This window comes from Boleophthalmus pectinirostris, unplaced genomic scaffold (assembly GCF_026225935.1).
Source record: "Boleophthalmus pectinirostris isolate CB_2022bp ecotype Guang Dong unplaced genomic scaffold, ASM2622593v1 HiC_scaffold_5, whole genome shotgun sequence".
Classification (NCBI taxonomy): domain Eukaryota; kingdom Metazoa; phylum Chordata; class Actinopteri; order Gobiiformes; family Gobiidae; genus Boleophthalmus; species Boleophthalmus pectinirostris.
Genome location: NW_026571404.1, coordinates 30,359,093 through 30,382,074, shown reverse-complemented (window position 1 = coordinate 30,382,074; position 22,982 = coordinate 30,359,093). Strand labels below are relative to the sequence as shown.

At 37.9% G+C, this 22,982-nt stretch overlaps 1 protein-coding gene across 1 annotated transcript in view; it reads right to left on the bottom strand.

Annotated features, from left to right (window-relative positions):
* Positions 1 to 22,982, bottom strand: part of lrmda (leucine rich melanocyte differentiation associated) — a 314,989-nt gene that overhangs the window by 124,132 nt on the left and 167,875 nt on the right. The window contains exons 3-4 of the mRNA XM_055162608.1: positions 5,381 to 5,512; positions 3,053 to 3,187 (exon numbers count right to left, since the gene is read on the bottom strand). Coding sequence (XP_055018583.1) covers positions 3,053 to 3,187; positions 5,381 to 5,512 — 267 coding nt within the window. The remainder of the gene's footprint in view (positions 1 to 3,052; positions 3,188 to 5,380; positions 5,513 to 22,982) is intronic.

Below are 22,982 nucleotides of genomic sequence, written 5' to 3'. Positions count from 1 at the left end.
CAGTAACACGGCGCACAGATCTACTGCTTCTATGTCATTGCACTAATTGGGGCACCACTGGCGTACACGGGGGCACCGCACTTGAGAGAGCCTGCTCCCGGGGCACTGGGCCGGGTATTTATTGCCCAAGGCCCAGTGCTGTCACGACCTGCATTCAGCCTAACCTTGTCAGACATGAAATCTGCATCACGCTCAAATTGATGTTTTACTATGTGACACATTATGAATATTACATTACAGCTCCGTCGACATTGTCAGTCAAAACACAACAGCTCTCCTCACCAGCGAGATAAGCATGCAAGGAGAAAGGGAGGAGGGAGGGAGAAGAAGGGAGAGAGACAAAAAGATAGACCAAAGATTATTCAAGAAAGGCACTGCTGCTAAATGATTAATAAGCAACACAGAGTCAGAAACAAGCACTTAAGGCTAAAAGAGACAAAAGGGAGTGCGCGTTTGGCCTTTTATGGCATGGTTTCATGTAAAAGACCCTGACAAATGGTGGTCATATTGCATGGCTTGGGGTCTGGTCTTATGTTTAATACATCATTCGCTCTGGTACAACGGGGCTAGTAAACAGTCATTTGTGGAGCTGACTAGTCACTCATGAAATCCATTTTGCAAGAGGCTGGACGGAGAGGCCGGTTGACAAAGCTTTTAGAGTGATGTGGTTGAATGTGCAGGCTGGATGTGAAATGCAGGGGGTGGGATGTAAAAGAGAGGAACATCTCAGAGCCATTACACACACACAAGCCATCACTCCCAATAGCTCCCGATCCAAACTATCTGTCCGGAAACATAAACTCACCACAATGCAATGAGCCTCTCCCTGTAACGCACTACCTGCTTATTCTATTATTTATCCAGCGCTGGAGGAGGCAGTTTTGTGGTATGTGCTGTACAATATGGGGACATGTTAACTATGTCTAAATAGCTTCAAATGTGACTTGGGCTGGTTTAAAAATGTGAAGAAAATTGTGGTATAAAGTTATTCTTCACTTACCTTAAAGGGCTCATATTACGCTGTTCTCTCATGTATGTTATAATGTTGTTTCATCATCAAAAACAGACCTGGAGTTGTGTTTGGTTCATTCACACATTTAACACACAAATTCAGCATATTTCGGCTAAGCTCTTCTCATAAAGCTCTTCTCTTAAACATTCTGTTCCACTTTGTGATGTCATGTGGCAATACAGGAAGTGCGCCACTGTGTTTTGAAACTACATACACTTACACTAGAATCATTTGGATAATTTCAGCCCTAGAATTGCCAATCTCTACAGAACTAAAGGTAAAAGATAACTTGAAAACGATTGCTTCATGACATCACAAGGTGGAACGGAGCATTTTTGTGCTTTGGAGATGTAGACAAATAATAAAGGGTTACTCAAACAGAAACAAAACACAACTTCAGGTATGTTTTTGAAGAGGTAACATTATAAAATGGCTTAAAGATCCCAAGAGTCAAGTTTGTGTTATATAGCATCTTTAAATGCAGTCTGAACATCCTAATTATTCACCACAATGAGTTTATAAGCGCTTTCCTCAACTTTCAGAACAACTAGCATGCTAACACTTTGATTATCGGAAAATAAAATGCTTTCTATTTGGATGCATATAATACACAGCTGACTTATTTGGACCTCAAGAGCTGCTCATACAATATATCTGTATTGACAAACTTTTCTCAAATACATGGAAAAAATCTGGTACTGGCCTTTAATAAAACTATAAATACTATAAAACTAAACTAAAACTAAAAAAGTTGGATTTTAATTAAGCTTGCCATCCTTAAAACCTATTTCTGTGATTTCTGTCAGCATATTATCTCAGACAGTAACACTTTGTAAAGGAGTGTGAATTTAACTTAAAGCTTGTTCCGAAAAGTAAGAGAAAAAAGTTTGCTTCCATATTGTTTACTCCCAAACTATACACAACCCACAGAAAGTTCATCCTAAAGTCAGGGGGAAGTAGAATGGGGCTTTTCCTGTACTTTAATTGAGAATAAAACTATATGCATATCCTGAGGTGTAGTATAAACGAGCACTGCGTAACATTTCTAGAAGATATATGATTGTCTTCAGTTGTTTTATATAGTTTTACCTATAAACGAGTTAAAGTATATGTACATAGAGACAAGCAGGTGGTGTCAACAGGCCATGTTACAGGTTAGCTCTATGGAGAGGCAAGCATACTCTCATTAAGACTGCATATATTTCATGGTATTTTGTGCAATAAAAACACCAGTGATTAAATAATTGTATGATAAATATTCAAACAAATGCCATACTGTGGAACATTCGAGGCAAAGCAATAACATCATCATGGAGACAAGCAGATGGTGGGCCCTTTATAAGAAAAGTTATGTTGTATATATATTAATTCATTCATTTTCTACTTTAAATGACCCATATATTGATTTTGCTGAATTTGATCAAACTCATAATATATAATATTTTTAAAAACTGCAGAAGTAAAAAGCCTACCTACTAAATAGCAGATATTAATTTATGCCTTTTTAAATACATTTTATTACACAAATGATGAGGTGTTAACGTTATAACATGATAAAAAAGCTCAAAAAAGTCAATTTTTATGTACTTTGTCTTAATGACTCTTGTGAGCTTTAAGCCATCTTCTAATATTATCTCATCAAAAACCTGGAGTTGTGTTTTGTTTCATTCATACATGCTTGAGTAATCCTTTATTATTAGTCTGTCTATATCTCCAAAGCTCAAAATGGTCTGTTCCACCTAGTGATGTCATGTAGTGGTAGTTTTCAAGTTAACAGCTACCTTTAGTTTAAAAGCGATTGGCAATTCCGGGGCTGAAATTATCCAAATTATTCTAGTGAAGGTGTATAGAATTTAAAAACATACTGGAGCACTTCCTGAACAGAGCGTTATCTGTCTTAGAGAAGAACTTAGCCTTAATATGCAGACAGACAACTCTGGGCTTGTGTGTTTTTAAGGAAACAACATTATAACGTAGATCAGAATGAGCCCTTTATACAAATGCACATTTAGTGTCCAAAGTGTATTTAGTGCTTCTGACCTGTATCTCTGGTAGTCATCTTCGTCCTTGTCTGGGCTGACCAGCTGGTTGGGGCAGGCCTCGTTGCCCAGCAGACTGAGGTACTCCAGGGCTGGGGTCACCTCCGCCAAGTGCTCCAACAGCGCCTCTATATCAGTCAGGTGTCAGGGGCCGCATGTCAAGGACCCTGCTCGGTTAATTACATTAGCATTTAGCCCCCTCCCGATGCTAACCCAGAGCCACCGTCCCATCCCCTCCCCTCTTGGATTCCCTTTTTTCGGAGCACTGAAACACATCACTGTCAAATTTACTGAGGTGCTCAAAGGGCCCGAGTCAGTGCCTTTGTGAGACTGGCCAGACATAGGGGCAATTTAAGGTGCAGATTTGGCATATACGAGTGACACGATTTGGCTGGGGCGGCTCTGCTTTCTCGCTCTCTCTCCATCCCTTTCATTTCCTAGGTGGCCGGGCGCACAACAGTGACAAAATGATGGATGCCCTGCGGTTCAAACGGTCTGTGCTTCCCAAAGCCATGGAAAAAAAAAAAAAAAAACTTGGGTGAAAAAAAAAGTGGTGAAAAAACAAACAGCCTCTAAGCAAGCACATTCATCACTAATACATTCGCATGGAAAATTGAGCCCCAAAGTGTCAAAATACAACAGCTCTAATGCGCCGCGCTAGCTTTAAAATGGCACCGCGCCACGTCAGGATGTACATAATTGGCCTATTAGCATGTGCCGACCACTTCACAACCGAAAGTTAGCTAGCAGCCCCAGACGAATACTTCAAGGAGCTTTTTTTTTCTGTATGTTGACTCTGGAAAAGTGTGTACGCGTAAAGAGAAAAAAAAAATTGGGAAGGCATCGTTAGCTCGCAAGAGACACGACTAGCGGAAAGCAGGACACATTGCTAAACCTGTTCTGAAGCTAAGAGGCGAGTTCACACATTGGGGGTAGATCATAAACAACCTGGCACTGGAGCGCAAATATAAATGTAGGCTGGTGGAGGAGAGAGGGGAGCCTAGCCCGGAAAAGTGTTTGCTCAGGGTGGTAAGTAGGACACACAGCGGCGCCATTATAAGTGATGAGTGAGCGTGTGTGTTTAGTGACAACTCGAATTAAAGCTACGATTTCGGGCTGATTCGGCGTAAATAAATCTGCTCCGTAATGAATTATACATCTAGTGGAAACAAAATAATAAAAAGTCATGTTTTGGACTGTGTTTGATACTACTACTGTACTCTATATGATATTCACTTGCCCATGTGAAGTTCTGTGCACCTGGTTTTATCCATGATCATTTTTAATGTTGTTGTCATACTACAATTTTAAAGTTGGTGTTTAAAAGTGTGTTCACTAGAGGCTTTGTGGTAATTTTATTATTAGTGAAATTCAATTGTTATTCAATTCATTCAGTTGCCTTCATATTGACTACCATTGGCACAGTTTGTTTTCAATTTTCAAATTTTTGTTTTGTTTTGTTAATTTACGTTTGGAACATTTTGGAAAGCATTATAACCATACAGTTCTATTTATTTTTTATTTATTTATTTATTTTTTCAAATTAAAATAATAACTTTTCTATATGCATCTATGTGTGTTTTGGTGAGTATGTTTTTCCTAGTCTACTTGAAAATCCATGCAGTGCTGATTCTTAGATTCGCTTCCACTAGAGGTCCCTGTGGTTCAGAATCTAGTGCTGAGGCTGTGGGAGAGTACATTTCCTGCTGTATTCACTCAATTCAGTGTTCTATCCTCAAAACTATATGGCATTATTGAACAAGAAATTTGCCCTGTTGTTTATCTCTGATTCATTTGTTCAGAGATAAGACAGCTCTATATAGAGGGAGACCACCTGCCCCTCTTTTGGTCGCCCTGCACAGCTATTTAGACCCTTATTGCTCCTTCATCTTTATTTTACTGATGCAACATGAATTAAATAAAATGTGAGATTTACACAGAAAACCACCTCGTATTTTTTTTTTCCTAGCAAAGAAATCGAGATTTTGCTCTAATGGCATTTTGAGTTGTAATATGTTTGTACTTACTCGTTTTACAATTGAGAAGAACTGAAAATCATACAGTGTTGTTGCAGTTTTTATGGATGTGCTTACATTTTCTGAGTCTGTAACTTCATGTCTCACCACATTCAGTAACGTGTCCCTCTCTTTCTACAATTTGAAATGTTCACCTTGATCATGAATGGGACATTTGTATTGTATTGATTTACTGTGTTTCCTATGTATTAGACTGCACTTTGTATTACCTTTGTACAGCACTTTAGGCAGATGTGGTTGTTTTTAAAAGTGCCTGACTTGACTTGACTTATATATAGCACTATATATCAAAGGATATATGGTTCTTGTTAAGAGTCAGGGTGTGAAGATGAGGTAACTCAGGCAACCGGACGTCATTCCCGATCTGATTGTTGTCCACGATCAGCTCCTCCAGCTCTGAGAACATATTCAGTCCAGACAGAGTCCTGTGAAGACAAAACAAGACAGAAGGAAAATGATTTTAAAGGGCCTACTATTTTGTTATCTATGTTATAATGTTGTTTGCTTATCAAAAACAAACCCAGAGTTGTGTTTTGTTTCATTCACATAGGCTTAACACAAACCCTGCGTATTTAGGCTAAGTTCTTCTCTTAAACAGAAAACACACTGTTCCATCTTGTGAGGTCATGTGAAAATACATCAAGTGCTCCACTGTCTTTGTAAACTCCACACACTTTCACCAACATCATTTGGATAATTTCAGCCCTGGAACTGTGAACATCTACTGAACAACTGTAAAAGGAAGCTGTTAACCTGAAAATTACAGAGTTATGACATCACAACTTGGAACTGAGTATTTTGAGCTTTGGAGATGACAGTCTAATAATAAATGAATACTCAAACATGTATGAATGGAACAAAACACAACTCCAGGTATGTTTTTGATGAGGTAACAGCATTCAAACATGACTTAAAGCTCACGAGAGTCAGCTCTGTGTAATGTATGAACTTTAAATGTGCTGGTTTTGAATAAATACAAGTCGACTTTGTGCTTTGGTACAGAGGCAGGATATGTCCGGGCCTGTCAGCGCCGGTGAATGACAAGAATTAGTGGCGGTGAGCTCCCCTGGCATGGCGAGGCATCCTTCAGCGGCTGGCAGGATGAGGGATGGGGGTCACTTGTGAGTAGCCAGGATTCAAAACAAAAGGCTTCAGAAATGCGGCGGGCAGGATGAATTTGTCAATGTCTTGTGCCTGGAGGCGCCCAGTTTCGCCTGACCCTAACCCTCCATTCCCAAGACAAATCACTCTGTCACACTTCACCTTCACTCCCCAGACACAAATTTAACTTGTCATCCATCATTTTCCACGGAGGAAGCGGAATACACTCACAGTTGTGCAGAAACTTTGAGCTAGCTAACAGTGCTGGAACGTAACGCAGTGAAAGTAGTAACGCACTGTACTTATTACTTAAATAGATTTTAAAGTGGATAGATTTTACTTTTACTTCACTACATTTGAGAGCAGGTATATGTGTTTCCTACTCCTCTATGTTTTTGAATAGGACTGAAAGTAAAACTATTTTTTATTACCTGCTGAAAAGGCTGTGTGTTTATTTATTTTCTTGAGCAACCACAAATATGCAAAAAAAAAAATATCTAATTGATTCTAATGAACAAAATTCAGCAGAAATCTTTATCAAAAGCACTACATTTGAAGCTTTATTAGATCTCAAAATCTGAGTGAAATGCTTTAACTTTTTACTCTTTTTAAAACATGTAATTTAATAGTTTTACTTAAGTAGTTTTTTTCATTCAGTTCATTTTTTTTTTTTTGCTCCAATATCTTCTGTACTTTTACTTTCACCACTGCTAGCTAGCAACAGAGGTTAGCAGCTGATGCTAACTTGAAAAGAAGTGCTTTTTTTTTTCTTTTTTTGGAGAAAGCAAGAATTCGGGGGGGGGGGCTTCTTTTTTTTTACTTTTATGAGGCGTTGCGGAAAGAGGTCAGAGGCCACGGTAGCTCCTTCCTTCTTTGTCTCGCGCAAACATACATTCTCGGCGGCATAAAAATGATGGAGGAGGCTGTTAGCGCTAATGCTATAGGGCCCCGCTAAGTTCAAGTCACAAGGTGCGCTAAGCCAACTGCTAGCGTAACTCAAGCTGTCAGCCTGTTGCACATTTTTACACCTATATTTATGACAAGTCACTTCAACACAAACATCCCCGAGCTTAATGATTAAAGACACGACGTTGTTATCCGTGTTTGACTTTTACATAATAAACAATCTGACTGTTTAGCACATTAGACGACGGTTGGGTAAATATAAGTTTGACAGTCGTATCGCCATGTGACAAACTCAAGGAGGGCTTGGGTTAAACAGCTGCCGTGTCAGGTGATGCTCCTTCCTGGCTCTGTCTAGTGTCAGTGGCTGCCAAATCACACACCATAGGGCTGTAAATACAACACTTTCACCATGACAATCTGCAAATGAAGCGCCCTCGGAGTTAAAGGAAAAAGGGGGTAGTGGATAGGAATTATAAAGTAACACATAGGTACGGAGATGATTAGTGCCACTGGGGTAAAGTCTGAATTCTATTGTACAGTATGCAGGGTTCTGTGTCTGGTGAAGCTTAAAGTGTCCATGATGATGTTTTCTGATCTGTGTTATAAAGTTATTTGCTCATTACGAACATATCTGGAGTTGTGTTTTGTGTTTTCATCCACACAAATCATGCATTTTTAGGCTGAGTTCTTCTCTCAAACCAAAAAGACTAGTGACAGGAATACAGGAAGTGCTTCAGTATTTTCAGTTTTTAAACTCCATACACCTTCACTAGAATCATTTCGGTAATTTCAGCCCTGGAATTGCCAATCTAAACTAAACAAAAGGTAAAAGGTAGCTGTTAATTTACTACAACTATATGACATCACAAGGTGGAACGGGGCATTTTGAGCCTTAGAGATGTAAACAGACTAATAACAGGGGATTGCTCAAACATACTGTATGTAGGGCTGGGTATCATTAAGAAGTTGCAGATACATATCTCGATACATAGGACACGATACGATACATATCTCGATACAGTGCACTTTTGATTCGATATGATATATTTCAAATTGATTCGATAATGTCTAAATCATGACTGTGATACTAAAAATATTGTTAAACTACTTCTTGTGCAAAGTTCATATGAAACAAAAAATTTTAATCATCAAAACAGTGAAAATGTCAAATGTGTCACATAAACGAGTTTTCTTCCTCTAAACAAGCATCAAAACTGTAACAAAATAATTTAGTAAAATATACCAAAAAATACTCTTGGTGACTTATCAACACAGCAGCCCACGATATCGATACTATATCATCACGTTAAACGATTCGATATATATCAAAATAAAAATAAAATAAAAACACTAATTTGGGTATGTTTTTGACATGTATTGCTTGAGCAGGTTATCCCCAGGTTTGACTACCCCAAATGTAAGACTTTTTTAAGACCTTTTTAAGACCACTTAAATGAAAATTAAGACCAACATCGCACCCATTATGTGGGCGAAAAATACCAGATCCAATTCTAATAATGACCAACCAACTACGTACTATATCTAGAATCTAAGAGCCACTATGGCTTAAACCTGCACTTCCCAATGATCCATCCACGTCTTCCTCCACTGTACTGATTGTTTACATACTGCCGCCGGCACCAGAAACTAAAGTATTGCGCATACTCCAAACTAGACGTTCATTCACGTTCTCGTTGTTGTTGTTTTTTTCTTCCCTCCATTTAACATCACACTGCGGCTCAGTTGAGTATACAAAAAATAGGCTAATGAAATTTAAAGCCCTTTGTGACAAAAATAAGACTTGGACAACATAATTTAAGACTTTTTAAGGCCTTAATTTAGGAACAAGTTATAACATGGTTAAAAGCTCATAGTCAATTCTGTGTAATATAGGACCTTTAAAAGAATTAGGTCATGGCAGTTTTTGGATCATATCATAAAACAAACCAAGTCGTGTCATCAGTATACTTTTTGATACTTTTAAATATTATCCAAATGATTAGTTTATTTAGGCATTTTGTAATCTATCTTGAATTAAGCATAACATATGTATAGAATTTATTGTATACAGTGCTACCATACTGCAATGTGTTTTTTATGTCCATGAATGTCTCTCCTTGCTCTTCACCCTCATTCCATGCTGCTTACTGTCCTAAAAACTCACATTAAATGAATAAAAAAAGAGCAAAAAACACTAACATAGTTGTATGCTCATAGTGTTGCTTTCTTTTCAACATACATGTAAAAAAGAACCAACTAGCTGATCCCAAACAACAAGTGTAATAAGTGTTCAAATGAAATAAAGCTGGATAGCCACATGTTATAGACTCCAGAGCCAAACTCACAGATACCTGCTCCAACAGCTGACAGCACTTGCCTGTGCGCTGCCAAAGCCCCCGCTGACGGCCCTTATCACGGCTGTTTAACACATGGATGAGAAGGATGGAGGAGAGAAGTGACTGCTTAATGAAATTAGCTCATCAACAGTCAATAGACAAGTTGTTGTTCAGAATGGATATTTACATTGTGATTTACAACACTGTTATTGTTCCTCATTTGTCATTCGCTTGTTACTCGCTTATGCAAAGCAATAGTCTCAAAAACAATTCCAATATCACAATGTTAATAAAAAACACTGTTTATTTAGACAATAGAATGGGGTTTTCAACATTAAATTAGAGTACTTTTCTTTTGTACTGCCATGTGTCTTATATCCGTGTAATCTCTTAGTGGTCCAGGTAGGTTCCACAGTGGTCCATGTGTGTATATTAGTCTATGTGCTCTTATACTTGTCCTGATATACCTCAAGATCAATCTAAAGCTATTCAGAAAAGGTTCATTTCTGTCCTGTGAATGTGACTTTTTTAGTATTGATAGCTGTTCAAATGAGTATAGTATGAGCATAGTTTCAATACTAGTTTTAGGGTTGATTAGTATCTGATTTTAAATACTTTTGCCAACCCTTACTGCTTCTATGGTATAATATGTGAGATTTAGCTACTGTATTTTTTGGACTAGAAGGCGCACTTAAACTCATTTAATTTTCTCAAAAATCAATAATGCACCTTATAATTTGGTGCACCTTATATATTAATTCTGGTTGCGCTTACTGACCTCAAACTGATTTTATGTGGTACACTGTGCTCGTACTAAATGTTTTAGTATGACTTTGGTAAGCTATGAAGCCGCGCTGCTAGATGGACTGTCGGAGCATTATGGCTACCATAGTCAGGAACCTCTGGAGTAAGTCTGACATAAGGTGACCACACAAGGAATGAGATATTTTTTCAGCGCTTATAGTTTATGCAAATTAGCTAAGTGGCTTTAAGTTTAGTTTCTGTAAAACGTAAACAAATGTGCACAAAGCTGCATCAAACACATTATTACTCAATGTATATTTGATTTCATAATACACATTCACCAAGATTTACGCTACTATCTGCCAATGGATCGTGGATGCCCGGGCTAAGGTATCAGTCTCAAGTATCGTCCGTTTGTTTCTCTTAATGCACCTTATAATCCGATGCACCTTAGGTATGAAAATAGACGAGAGAATTCAACATTACTGATACTGCGCCTTATAATCCGGTGTGCCTTATGGTCAGAAAAATATGGTACTTAATGTAAAAGTTATTGTCACACTGCGAATACAATTGCACTTTTCTATGTAAATACTCTTTCTTCTTAAATTAATCTTAATTTAATACAAAAATCTGTTTACGTGTGTATTGATTAAGAAAAAAGAAGCAAAATTAAAACAAAACCATTTCCAAGTATCCCATGTTATTAATTAAGCCTTTCCCAATTTACCACATATACTGTAGCACAACATAATATCACCCCACATACACATTAAGCTGTGTATAATTACTGTATTGACAAATGCACAACAACATGGGCCATACTGTAATTAATCTGCATGTTTAATATCTTCATAATTGCGTACTTTGGCAGGATCTAGAGCCACGTTGCTAGCTAACTAACCAACTCCACCTGCGTGTGTACTGTGTGTGTGTGCATGTGTGTGTACTAGCGAGCGCGCTGTAGTCCTCTGGGTTGTGTTATTAGCTGCCTGGTTAAAGGGAGCTCGGCGGCACAGGGGGGAGCCATATTAATTGTTGTTTTCATGTCACCACTGCTGCGTGCACTGGTTGATTTAATCAGTTAAATTCACAGCCAGGGGAGAGCCACTGAGTCCCATCTACTATTAACTACAGTGCCAAGATCCAACTTCTAATGCAGCTTCGCCTCTGCTCCCTCTGCACATTTCCATAGCCCCTTTCATTACTTTTTATAAGCTTTTCTGGTTTTAATGCGCCCGGCTTAGAAAACTAACAAAGTGGAAGGCATTGCAGTAAAGTAGTTTGCAGCAGTTTGGCTTTTAATAGAACAAATGAGAGAGTTTTGAATGCATGCCCGGGGATGAGGAGGCAGAGGAGGGGAGCGGGTACCAACGCTGGGTCTAAGGAGGAAAGTGGGGTAGGTGAGTCTGGATTTGGGTTACAAGAAAGAACAAAAAAAATTATAATTAAATGACAAAAATGTAAAAGAAAGACATCAAAGCAAATTGGTCTTGATTTGACTCAGCTAAAACAAGCTAAATTCAAACAACTTTACAGTAGTGTGATAATCTAACGTACTAAAATCATAATTTATAGTGGGATCCCATTAGCTGTATAACGAAGGAGAATCTGGCAACCTAAAACAAAATCATTCACATTTTGGGTTCATGATTAGAACTGTGACAGAGATAGGTAATGTTTAACTTCCTATGTACAAACAAAGTAAATATGCTAAAAAAAAAAAAAAATGTAGGGATGAACTAATCCATTACTGGTATCTGATATTAGCGCCTATACTGAAAAACTGGAATATCGATATCGGTTTCCAAATATCAGTTCAGTCGATATCCTGTTTGGGCATATAAAACCAAGTCATTTTTACTGGTTGTAGTTCTCTCATAATATTTGGAATTTATTTATTCACAGTTGTTCTGTAGTTATTTGATCAGTAAATAACTACATGACACATTTGGATAGGCTTTGTTTTTTTTGTTTTTTTTAAAGGAAATGCATGATAATTCAGTCTCTGCATTGGTATCGGTTGATATTGGATATCTAGCCATAATGTCAAAATCAATATCGGAACTGAAAAAGCTTGATCACTAAAAAAGTTTTCAATAAAAATGAACAAAAAATTGCTTGTGACAATATATCTTACATATCTGTCTATAAATTGTGTTTGTCTATTGTATCTCAGTGTCTTGTGATTCCTGTGTTGTTTTGTTTTTGTATGTCATATGTTATTTAAAAAAAAAAAAAATCTATCTATATCTGTATTGCTGTATGTCTAGTCTTTATGTGATTCATTTGTTATAGTCTGTCACAGTAATATTGAATTTAAAATAATGAAAATGTGTCAATAAATAAATATTCAAAAAATATGTCAAAAAAAAAAGACAAGACAAGACAAGACAAAGAGTCGTCACAGTGACGCTCCTCCTCATCAGTGTGTGTGATTGTGACGGAGGGGCTGAGGCAGAAGGCTTTAACGAGCTGATGAATGGGCTCCTTGTTAAGATAATTATGATCAGGCTCATTGTCAGCTCTAATACCTCAGCGCACGCTCGCCTCTTCACGCTTTGACTAGCACTTAGCCCGGTTACGCTCCGGCGCCCCCTATCACGCCACATCACGCCTGTGTTGTTGTGTGCTTACATTAGCGCAGCATATAGGTGTTAAACCCACCAACAGCCACCGCAATGATCCACATGCATATATTCATACAGCGAGCAGGGACGTAAGCTACAGCACTGCAAAAAGTTAGGCCCACGATTTTAATAGGTTGATTTATTGTATATTTCTGTTTGTCATTCTAAGTGGTTTCAAGATACTTTATGTATATCAAGTTAAAAAAATATGTTACCCGTTATAAGTTATATAAGTCATATTACACTATTTTTGAGCTGTTATAATGTAGTTTCCTTATCAAAAATAAACCCAGAGTTGTGTTTTGTTTCATTCACACATTTAACACACTGATCTTGCATACTTAGGCTGAATTCTTCCATCATACAGAAAACACTTTGTTCCACCTTGTGATGTCATGTGGTAATACGGGAAGTGCTTCTAGTGTGCTTTTAAACTCGATACACCTTCACTACAATCATTTGTGCGTTAAGCCTGTGTGAATGAAACAAAACACAACTCCAGGTATGTTTGTGATGAGGAAACAACATTACAACCTAAATCAGAAAATAACGAAACACGGGCCCTTTAAGAAATCAACACCTACTCTTCAACACTCAACAACCATTCCCAAATTCACATCACTTTAACCTATGTCCATTTTTTTTACAGTGTAGTCAGGAAGGACACACGAGACAAGGACAGAGCAGAGGAGGCGTTTGTGACCCGGGAAAGGGGCGATCGATGGCCTAATACTAATGCAGACGTAGTGATTGATAAACCAGTGCTGACAACATGGGGAAGAGCAGTCTCCACAGTTATTGGCTGAAGTGTCAGTCAGAGGGGCCGGTGGGGTGTGCGCGTGTCATGTCACATCTCCTCTGGGTGATGGGAGGAGAGCTGACGGAACACAGATTTTCTTTACATAGAGACTACACAACGGATCTTATGTACTCTGTAATGCAGGGGTGAAGAGCTGGCTGGGTAGAGTAGTGACAAGGAGAGAGGTCAAATGTTAAACGGCTCATATTATGCTGTTTTCTGAGCTATATTATAATTTTGCTTCCTCATCACAAACAGATGTCGATTATCACCATGAAGATAACGTCATCTCTCAAATCACAGGTTTTGTACTCTGTGTTTCTTATGAACATTGTACGTTCCTTCCCAAATGCCTTTGCTTTCTTTGCTTTTGGAAGCATTTAAAATGTAAATGAATCTTAATCTTAATCCTGTTGTGTTATTCAGTGATAATGGTTTAGACAGTTTGTGATTGTTTACTGCTATGGTAAACATGTGACATTAGACTAAGTTTAGATTGTAATTGTCTGTGCCAATCCGTGTTTTTAAATGTGGCATTACACAATGAATAAATGAGCTTTAATCTTCTACTTCTGTTGTACTCCTCTTGGCATATTGTATGTACTTCACTTGATCTTAAAGACTTGAATTTAACAGTTCACTCTTAAAACTTAAAATAGTGAGTGAACCTGCTGTGAGGCTTTTTCAAGTTCACAGCCACAACAAGAGTTGATAAGTTAACCACTTCTTGAGTCAACTGATATTAATGATTTCACCAAACAGAGAATAAAACGCTTGCTGGACTGTAAATATGTTTTTGTGAGAACTAATAGTCACATGTTTTGTAAAATAGAAATAATTTGTTGACTCCAAGAAATGGTTAACTTATCAACTCTTGTTGGCACCGTCAACTCATAAAAGCTTCACAGTAGGTTTGCTCACTATTTTAAGTTGAGTCACTGTTTTTTTTTGTTTTTGTTTTTAACAGTGTGCCTGGAGTTGTGTTTTGTTTCTTTCATGCAGGTTTAACACACACTACCTGCATATTTAGGCTGTGTTCTTCTCTCAAACAGAAAACACTCTGTTCCACATTGGTATGACATGTGGTAATACAGGAAGTGCTCCACTGGAATCATTTGGATAATTTCAGCCTTGGAATTGCCAGTGAAAACAATAAATTAGGCTTAGTCAAACTTGTGTGAATGAAACAAAACACAACTCCAGGTCTGCTTTTGATAAGATAACATTATATCTCTGTATAATACAGGACCTAAGTGCCTGATAAGTTTGATATTTTGATGTTAATGTTACGAACAGTAAACTTCTTCACTTCTGTCACACCTGTACAATACTCCCTTTGAGGTTTTGACAGGTAATTACAATAGACACACATTTCTGCCATATTGATTGACAACTTTATGCGCAATCGAATACAATTAGACTTCCAAACTATTTACTGCTTTGATTCATCTCAGGTTGACAATTAATCAAAAAAGTCAGCCTCCAGGCCACACAGATATTTTCAAAAGTAAAAACATGTCAATGAAAATGTTTTAAAGTTATAACATAGATTAGAAAATAGTGTAATATAGGCCCTTTAAAGGAGTAAGAAAGACGTTGATTTAATATTTCATTACCCATCTGTCCCCAGAAATAGAGTAAACATGTTTGCATAAATAATTCAGTTCATTAATAAATATATAATACCTTGTCGCTTAAAGGTGCATTATGGAACTTTCTGGGTGGAGCTGGTCAGACGCTGCTTGTGTCAGTATATGGCAAATTTATCAAACTCTGTGGAGACAAACAGGTAACTTTACCAGGCCAAGTTACAGGTCAAATCTGTGAAGAGGCGACCCCACTCACAGTTAAGAATACATGTCTCTCAAGGTATTTTTGAAGGAATAAAAACAGATATCATTTTAAAAGGCACTGTACCTCTTAAACCGTTTGCAGTCGTCCGAAATTATTCCTCACTTACTTTATGCATTTCGAACATTCTAATTATTGATTGAGCTGAGTTTAAAAGTGTTTTTCGTAACTTTCAGAGACACAGTTTTGTCATGGAGCTAAATCTAATAACAAATAGCCTGCTTACTGCTCACTTCTGACAGTAAAACGCTCCATAATTAGATGCAAACAGCACACAGCAGCCTCAAGAGCTGCTCATACAATATATCTGTGGTGGGGCAAGACAAACAAAAAAAAAGAATCTGGTAAATCTTATACAGACGCTTTAATGCTGTACATTCCTCACAAAACAAAAACGCTCTGTTCCACCTTGTGACCTTGTGTCATGAAGTGGTAGTTTTCAAGTTAACAGCTACATTTTATCTTTAGTTCAGTAGAAATGCTCAATTCCACAGCGAAAATCATCCAATTCTGATTCTAATGAAACTGTGTGGAGCTTAAAAACATAGTGGAGCACTTTCTGTATGTCACAAGGTGGAACAGAGTGTTTTCAGTTTGAGAGAAGAACTAAAAAGACTAAATACTAAATAGAAATTGTGTGTTAAACATGTGAATGAAAGTAAACAAACTCCAGGCATGTTTTTGGATGATGAAACATTATTATAACATACATAGCTCAGAAAATAGTGTGATATAGACCTTTTAAATTAGTATTTTAAAAAAAGCACAGTGGAGCCTATAGAGTAAAGTCCTTATGTCCCCTATGAAGGTTATGGGGAGAGAGCGGCTCCACAGCCCGCAGACTGACAGCCACCCTGACGGCCAGCGCACAGGCCAGCAGATAAATGTTTGATGAATTGACCAATACTGGGACCGTGATGGCCTTCATATGTGCATAATGGACTATTGGGAGCGCACTTCTGATGGCCTGCCAGGATAAGGCGGTGTAATGAATGGGAGAGGGAGTGGACTCAAGCCGGGGACAGGGACTGGCTTTAATAAACTTAATAAGAAAGGTGAATATGGGAGGAGGCTGAGGGGACGGTATGGAGGAAAAAGGATAGAAAAGTGAGTATGGTCAGCGTAAATGCAGGGTTAGAGGGGAGAAGAGAGTGAAAGTGTTGATCGGTCAGTTTGCGTCAGGCACATGCAGTCATGTGTCTGAAATGATGTATGTCTCAGGAGTGTGTCTGTTTAGAAGGTCAAAGGTCATGGCTCACGGGGTACAAGAGCATCATACAGAGACTGATCATCTATCAGCCTCGCAGTGTGGTTGTTTACTTTTCCATACTTTACATTAGACATGCCCAAACTATGGCCCGGACACCAAATGGGGCCCTGAGACCAACTTTTCTTGCCCCTCAGGTTCCCAAAATACCTTAAGCAATATTTTTTACTGCATTTTTTAAATCTACCTTGATAAAGTCATCAAATATTTAGTGTCTCCTTTTGAGTATGTCAGCAGGAATAAAACTCTGGTGGCTCAAACTAAACTGTTATAAATGCACTCATTACAATTATTTACTGAACAGAGCACCAGTCTATGGCCCTCGATTGGCCCTCTACTTTATCTGTGTTTTAATGAAAAAAGCTAGATACCCCTGCTTTACACTAATATGTTGGGTACACATATTACACAGTACACAGTGTAATATGTGTATCCACAGTACACAGTTACATTACTTGAACTGTTTGAAGAAATTGTAGTTTTCTGCAGTTTACTTTTACTCCAAAATGAGTAGCGCTTGTATCATTAAAAAGTTGCCAATACGATACATAGGCCACGATACGATACATATCTCAATACAGTAAGCTTTTGATTCGATACGATTCAATATGATATATTTCAAATTGATGTGATACAGTTCAATAAAAAATCAAGGCTAAATCATGGCTGAGATACTAAAAGTGGGGCGCCAGTCACAAAAAACTGCCATTGTGTCCTTAGGCAAGACACTTCACCCACATTGCCTAGTAAGACAGTGATGTGTGTGTGAGTAATGGTGGTCAGAGGGGCCTATGGCTTCGCATCCGTCAGTCTGCCCAAGGGCAGCTGTGGCTACAATAGTAGCTTACCATAACTGAGAGTTGAGTGAATGAATAATGAACTGTAAAGCACTTTGGGTTTCTTGAAAGGCGCTATATAAATGCAATGATTAATTAAAATTTATTAAAAAGTCTTTGTTGAACCACTTCTTGTACAAAGTGAATATGAAACACACATTTTACTCATCAAAACAGTGATTATGTCAAATGTGTCGCATAAATGAGTTTCCTTCCTCTAAACAAGCAACAAAACTGTTGTGCTGTAACAAAATAATTGAGTAAAATATACCAAAAAATACCCTTGGTGATACATCGCTACAGCAGCTCACGATATCGATACTGTATCATCACATTAACCAATACAATATATCGATATTTCAATATTTTTGAACACCCCTATACTTCAGCAATATTTGGTTTTAAGTAACTCCTCTAACTTGAGTAACAGTTTTGTTTACTCTTTCCACTATCTAAATTGACAAAATGATAAGCATTTTTTGTGTTCATTCTTAGAAAATGCCAGATTGCCTTTACGTTGAAGTTCATACACAAAAGGCCTTCACTATACAGCAAACCAACATCAACACTAACAGCTACTGCGATTAACCTCATTTAAACTTTACATCTAGGAAGTGCTAAGAAGTTTAAAAAGACGGAATGCTAATGGCAAAATGCTAATAAAGTCAGTACAGACAGTGATGTCAAATAAATCAGACTTTAAATTAGAAAACAGTAAATATTAACCAAACGCTATAGCACTGCTCTCTTTCATCACCAGCCCACAATAACAGTAGATCAAAAAAACACTAAAATAAGGCATCAAAACACTATCAGGGCAATACGTCACGGTAATACATTATCTTTAAAGCGAATTAATGCCCCCATGCGGAACCCACCCGTACCACCTCCACACGAGCCCTGAGCCCGCCTATGCCGTAGCCTGCAGCCATGCTTTAAGACCTATACCAGTGCAGTGTATGCGTGTGCGATTAGACTGTCATTATCTGTCTGTATCTGCCCCCTCCCCCCTCCTTTGCCCCCTCTGTGGTGCCAGGCCTCAGGTGGCACTCATTTAAAGATCACACGCCCCGGACACAGGCGGCCCTCCCTCCGCGCGTGTCAGTTCACACATAGAAACGGGATTACACGTCTCCTCTCCAAGCAGCTGCAAATTACTATTAATGGCAATGCAAATCATTAGAGTACATTTGGCGCCGCCGGGCCATCTCCCCCTCTCTAAGCGCGCTCGCTCCTAATCTGTTTTTGAATATTGTGCAAATTGCGAGGCTCCGATGCCTGCGTGTGTCTTACAGGACGGAGTGTACCACCGGCGATGAGGGTGGAGGTGGCATGTCAGATTGGAGTTTGCATAGGCTGGTTACGTCATGAGTTAGAATGCACAGCTAAAAGTTCTTGAGATATTGGGGTAACGTTATTATTTGTAAACGAAAAGTTGATGTTGATATATTGATCCCAACATGTCGGTCCAGCTGATATCCCATTTTGGTATAAAAATTGGTTTAAAAAAAGATTTACTTAACAATATTGTTCCAAAAAACCATGTTGAATACTTGTAATGTATATTTTCAAAGCTGTTCTGTAGCTACTTCATATGATAAATTACAAACCACAATTACTTCTATATGCCATTTGTGTTTGGTGTCAGTTGACCTTAATAAAGCATGAAAAAAGCCTTAATAAAGCATGAACAAAGACTTAATTCCTAATGAACAATATGGGTGGCAAATCAAGAGAAATGAATACCTCAATATATTTAAAGTTCTATCAATAAAACAAAAAAAATATATATATGTTTATAATCCATCAGAAGTCTTCAAATCTGTGCATGTCATGAAAGAAGTTCAAATATCACACGGTACCTCACTGTTTTTGTTTTTCTGTTGTGGCACTGTTTAAAATTTTAGGGAAAAAACTTATGAAAACATCAATTATATGAAAAAAGTATCTCTCAAAAGTAAATGAACTGCAAAATTAAAGGTGCAGTACCCAATTTAAAAACATGAAAAACAGAAGTAGTTATTAAAGCGATGGCAGTGGTACAAAGTTATTCCTTATTTTCTTAACACATTTCTAACATCCTAATGATTCACCATGATGAGTTAAGAGCAATTTTCATAACTTAGATGTGACTAGACAAACTTTATTGATCCGCAAGGGAAATTATTTGGACACAGTAGCTCACCCATCACAATATATTATAATAACAAAGAGTAAAAATATAAATCGTTATGATAAATTCAAAATAAGTTGCAAAAATAGCAAGAGAATGTATACTGAAGGTAGAAGTAAAAAGAAAATTACTTTAAGGAGTCACATTGAAATTTTGGTAACAACTAGCATGCTAACTACACACTTCCACTTTCACAGACAATAACACATTTTATATGAAGATCTAGACAGCACACAGCCGTTTTATTTTGACCTTATCTCTTTTTATAATTTACGTTACAATGAACTAGCAGTTTTTAATGTTTTTAAGACTGTTTACTTTGCAACTTCTGACGTGATTTCAGTATTATCTCGTGGACAATATATTGCCTATGTTTACTTTTAAGCGCTGAGTGTTGCTATCTGGGACATTTAAAGCCATGCCTCCTGTTTGAATGATGAGAGCGGTGAAGAGGCTGTGCTGTGGAGTTATAGACTGCCCCCGTGGATCTGCCCGCTGAGTGTGTGAGGGTAATATTCTCTGCCAATGTCATTAGCGCTGCCACCAGGACTGGGAGGGAGCGCTGTGAATCAGACTGCCACTGGTACTGTCAATGCAAAAGAGACAAGAGAGCGGGGGAAGAAGGGAGGGGGAGAACGAGAGACAGAGAGAGTGAGTGAAAGAGAGAGAGGGAGAGAGTGTGCAAGCAATGGGGAAGAGAGAGTTGGGGAAAAAGGTGTGGAAGAGGGGAGTGACAGAGAGAAAGGGTAGAAAGAAAAAAGTAGGAATAAGAGAGAGATAGTGGGAGGGACGGAGGGCCAAAAAATGGATAGAGAGATAATATATGGAGTGAGTGGTAGGAGAGAGGAATGGACAGAGACAGAAGAAAGAGAGAGAAACAGAGAGAGGAAGGGAGAAGAGATAAAGATGTATAGGAGTGTGCAAAAATATCAAAAATTCTATATATCGTATTGTTTAATGTGATGATACAGTATCGATATCGTGGCCTGCTGTATCGATATACAGCCAAGAGTATTTTTTTGGTGTATTTTACTAAATTATTTTGTTACAATGCGACAGTTGTGTTGCTTGTTTGGTGGAAGGAAAACACATTTGACATTTTCACAGTTTTGATGATTTTTTTTTTTTTGTTTCAGTTTGCGTAAAAATTTTTGCGTAAAAATTGTAAAAAAATAAAGAGTAAAATAAGTGTTATTAGGCTACTTATTAGACTGACAAATAGGGGGGTGCAAAAATATCGGAATATCATTTAATGTAATGATACAGTATCGATATCGTGGGCTGCTGTATCAAAATATTGCCTAGAGTAATTTTTTTTTTGGTATATTTTACTAAAATATTTTGTTACAGAGCTACAGTTTTGTTGCCTGTTTAGAGGAAGGAAACTCGTTTATGCAACACATTTGACATATTCACTGTTTTTATGAGTAAAATGTTTGTGTTTCATATGAACTTTGAACAAGAAGTGGTTTAACAAAGACTTTTAGTATCACAGCCACAATTTAACCATTATTTTTTACTGAACTGTATTGAATCGATTTGAAAAATATCGTATCGAATCGAAAGTGCACTGTATCGAGGTATGTATTGTATCGTGGCCTATGTATCGAGGTATATCGTATCGTGGCGTATGTGTTGAGGTATGATTCGTATCGTGGCCTATGTATTGAGATATGTATCGTATCATGGCCTACGTATCGAGGTATGTATCGTATCGTGGCCTGTGTATTGAGGTATGTATCGTATCGGCAACTTCTTAATGATACCCAGCCCTAACCATGTATGAATGAAACAAAACACAACTCCAGGTATGTTTGTGATGAAGAAACAACATTATAACATAAACCAGAAAATATCATGATATAAACGCTTTAAACAGAGACATACAAGAGACAGAATAAGTGAGTGAGAGAAAGAGTGATAGAGAGAGAGGGAGGGAGGAGTATTGGTCCAGACTAAATGAGTGCCACTGTAGTGAGGTCACCCTGTCCTGGCCCGCACACTCCCCCTGCATCTCAAAGCCTTGTCTGATGAATGACCCTGGATCAGGCCTGGCCCAGGGATAAGGAGCTGACAGACACAGAGCGCTGTCAGGGAGAGCCACGTAAGCCTGCGTTTGACCCTGCTCTGGATCGGGATGAAGTGTAAGCCGCACAAATGACCCGACGGAGGAGAGGGGGAGATGGGATGAGAAGAAGAGAGGGCGAGGAGCAGGGGAGGTGGGCCACAAGGAGATGGATATATGGAGAAACAGAATAAGTGTGCATGTATGATAGTGCTAAACAATACGCCTGTCACAATAACAAATTTTGAAGCACGATATATTACTACAGCGATATACTGCGATAATATTGACACTAGTTATTTAAATAGCCATAGAAGTTACTTTTTCAACCTTCTGCAGCTTAAATCTTTTCATATTACAACAAAAATAACGTGCATTTCCACCTTATTATTCCAAAGAAACTGTTTACGGTCTACTAAATAATGGAAGAATAACAAGCTGATAGTGAATATGCATTGATAATAGTCATGTCATGTAGTAATGTAGAAAGCACCCTGCTATATTTTCTCCACATACCTTCACTAGAATAATTTTAATGCGAATTTTGAGCTTTGGAGATGGAGACAGCCTAATAATACAGTATAACACAAACACAACTTCAAGTATGTTTTTGATAACATACTAATATGACATTTTGAAGCACGATATATTACTACTACTACTTTTCTATATACTTTGATAAACCATAATATTGACAATAATTATTTAAATAGCCATAGAAGTTACTTTTTCAACCTTCTGCAGCTTAAATCTTTTCATGTTACATCAAAAATAACGTACATTTCCACCTTATTATTGCAAAGAAACTGTACGCACTATAAATATTGAGCTCTAAAATATATATGGTAATTATCGTGACAGGTCTACTACACAATGGGAGTATAACAAGGTGACAGTGAAAATGCATTGATAATAGTCAAGTTATGTAGTAATGTAGAAAGTGTTCTACTGTGTTTTTAAACATACATCAGCACTAGAATAATTTGGATAAGATAGCTGTAAACTTTAAACTACTTCTTCATGATATCACATGAATGGAGTTTGAGCTTTAAAGATGGAGACACCTAACCAGGCTGGCGCCACCTAGTGCCTCCGCTCAATTTAATTTCTCTCCAGAGACTAGCTTAGGAATCGCAATACACTAGACAGAACCCCGGAAGTGTGAGTCCGGGCACCAGCCGGTCAGC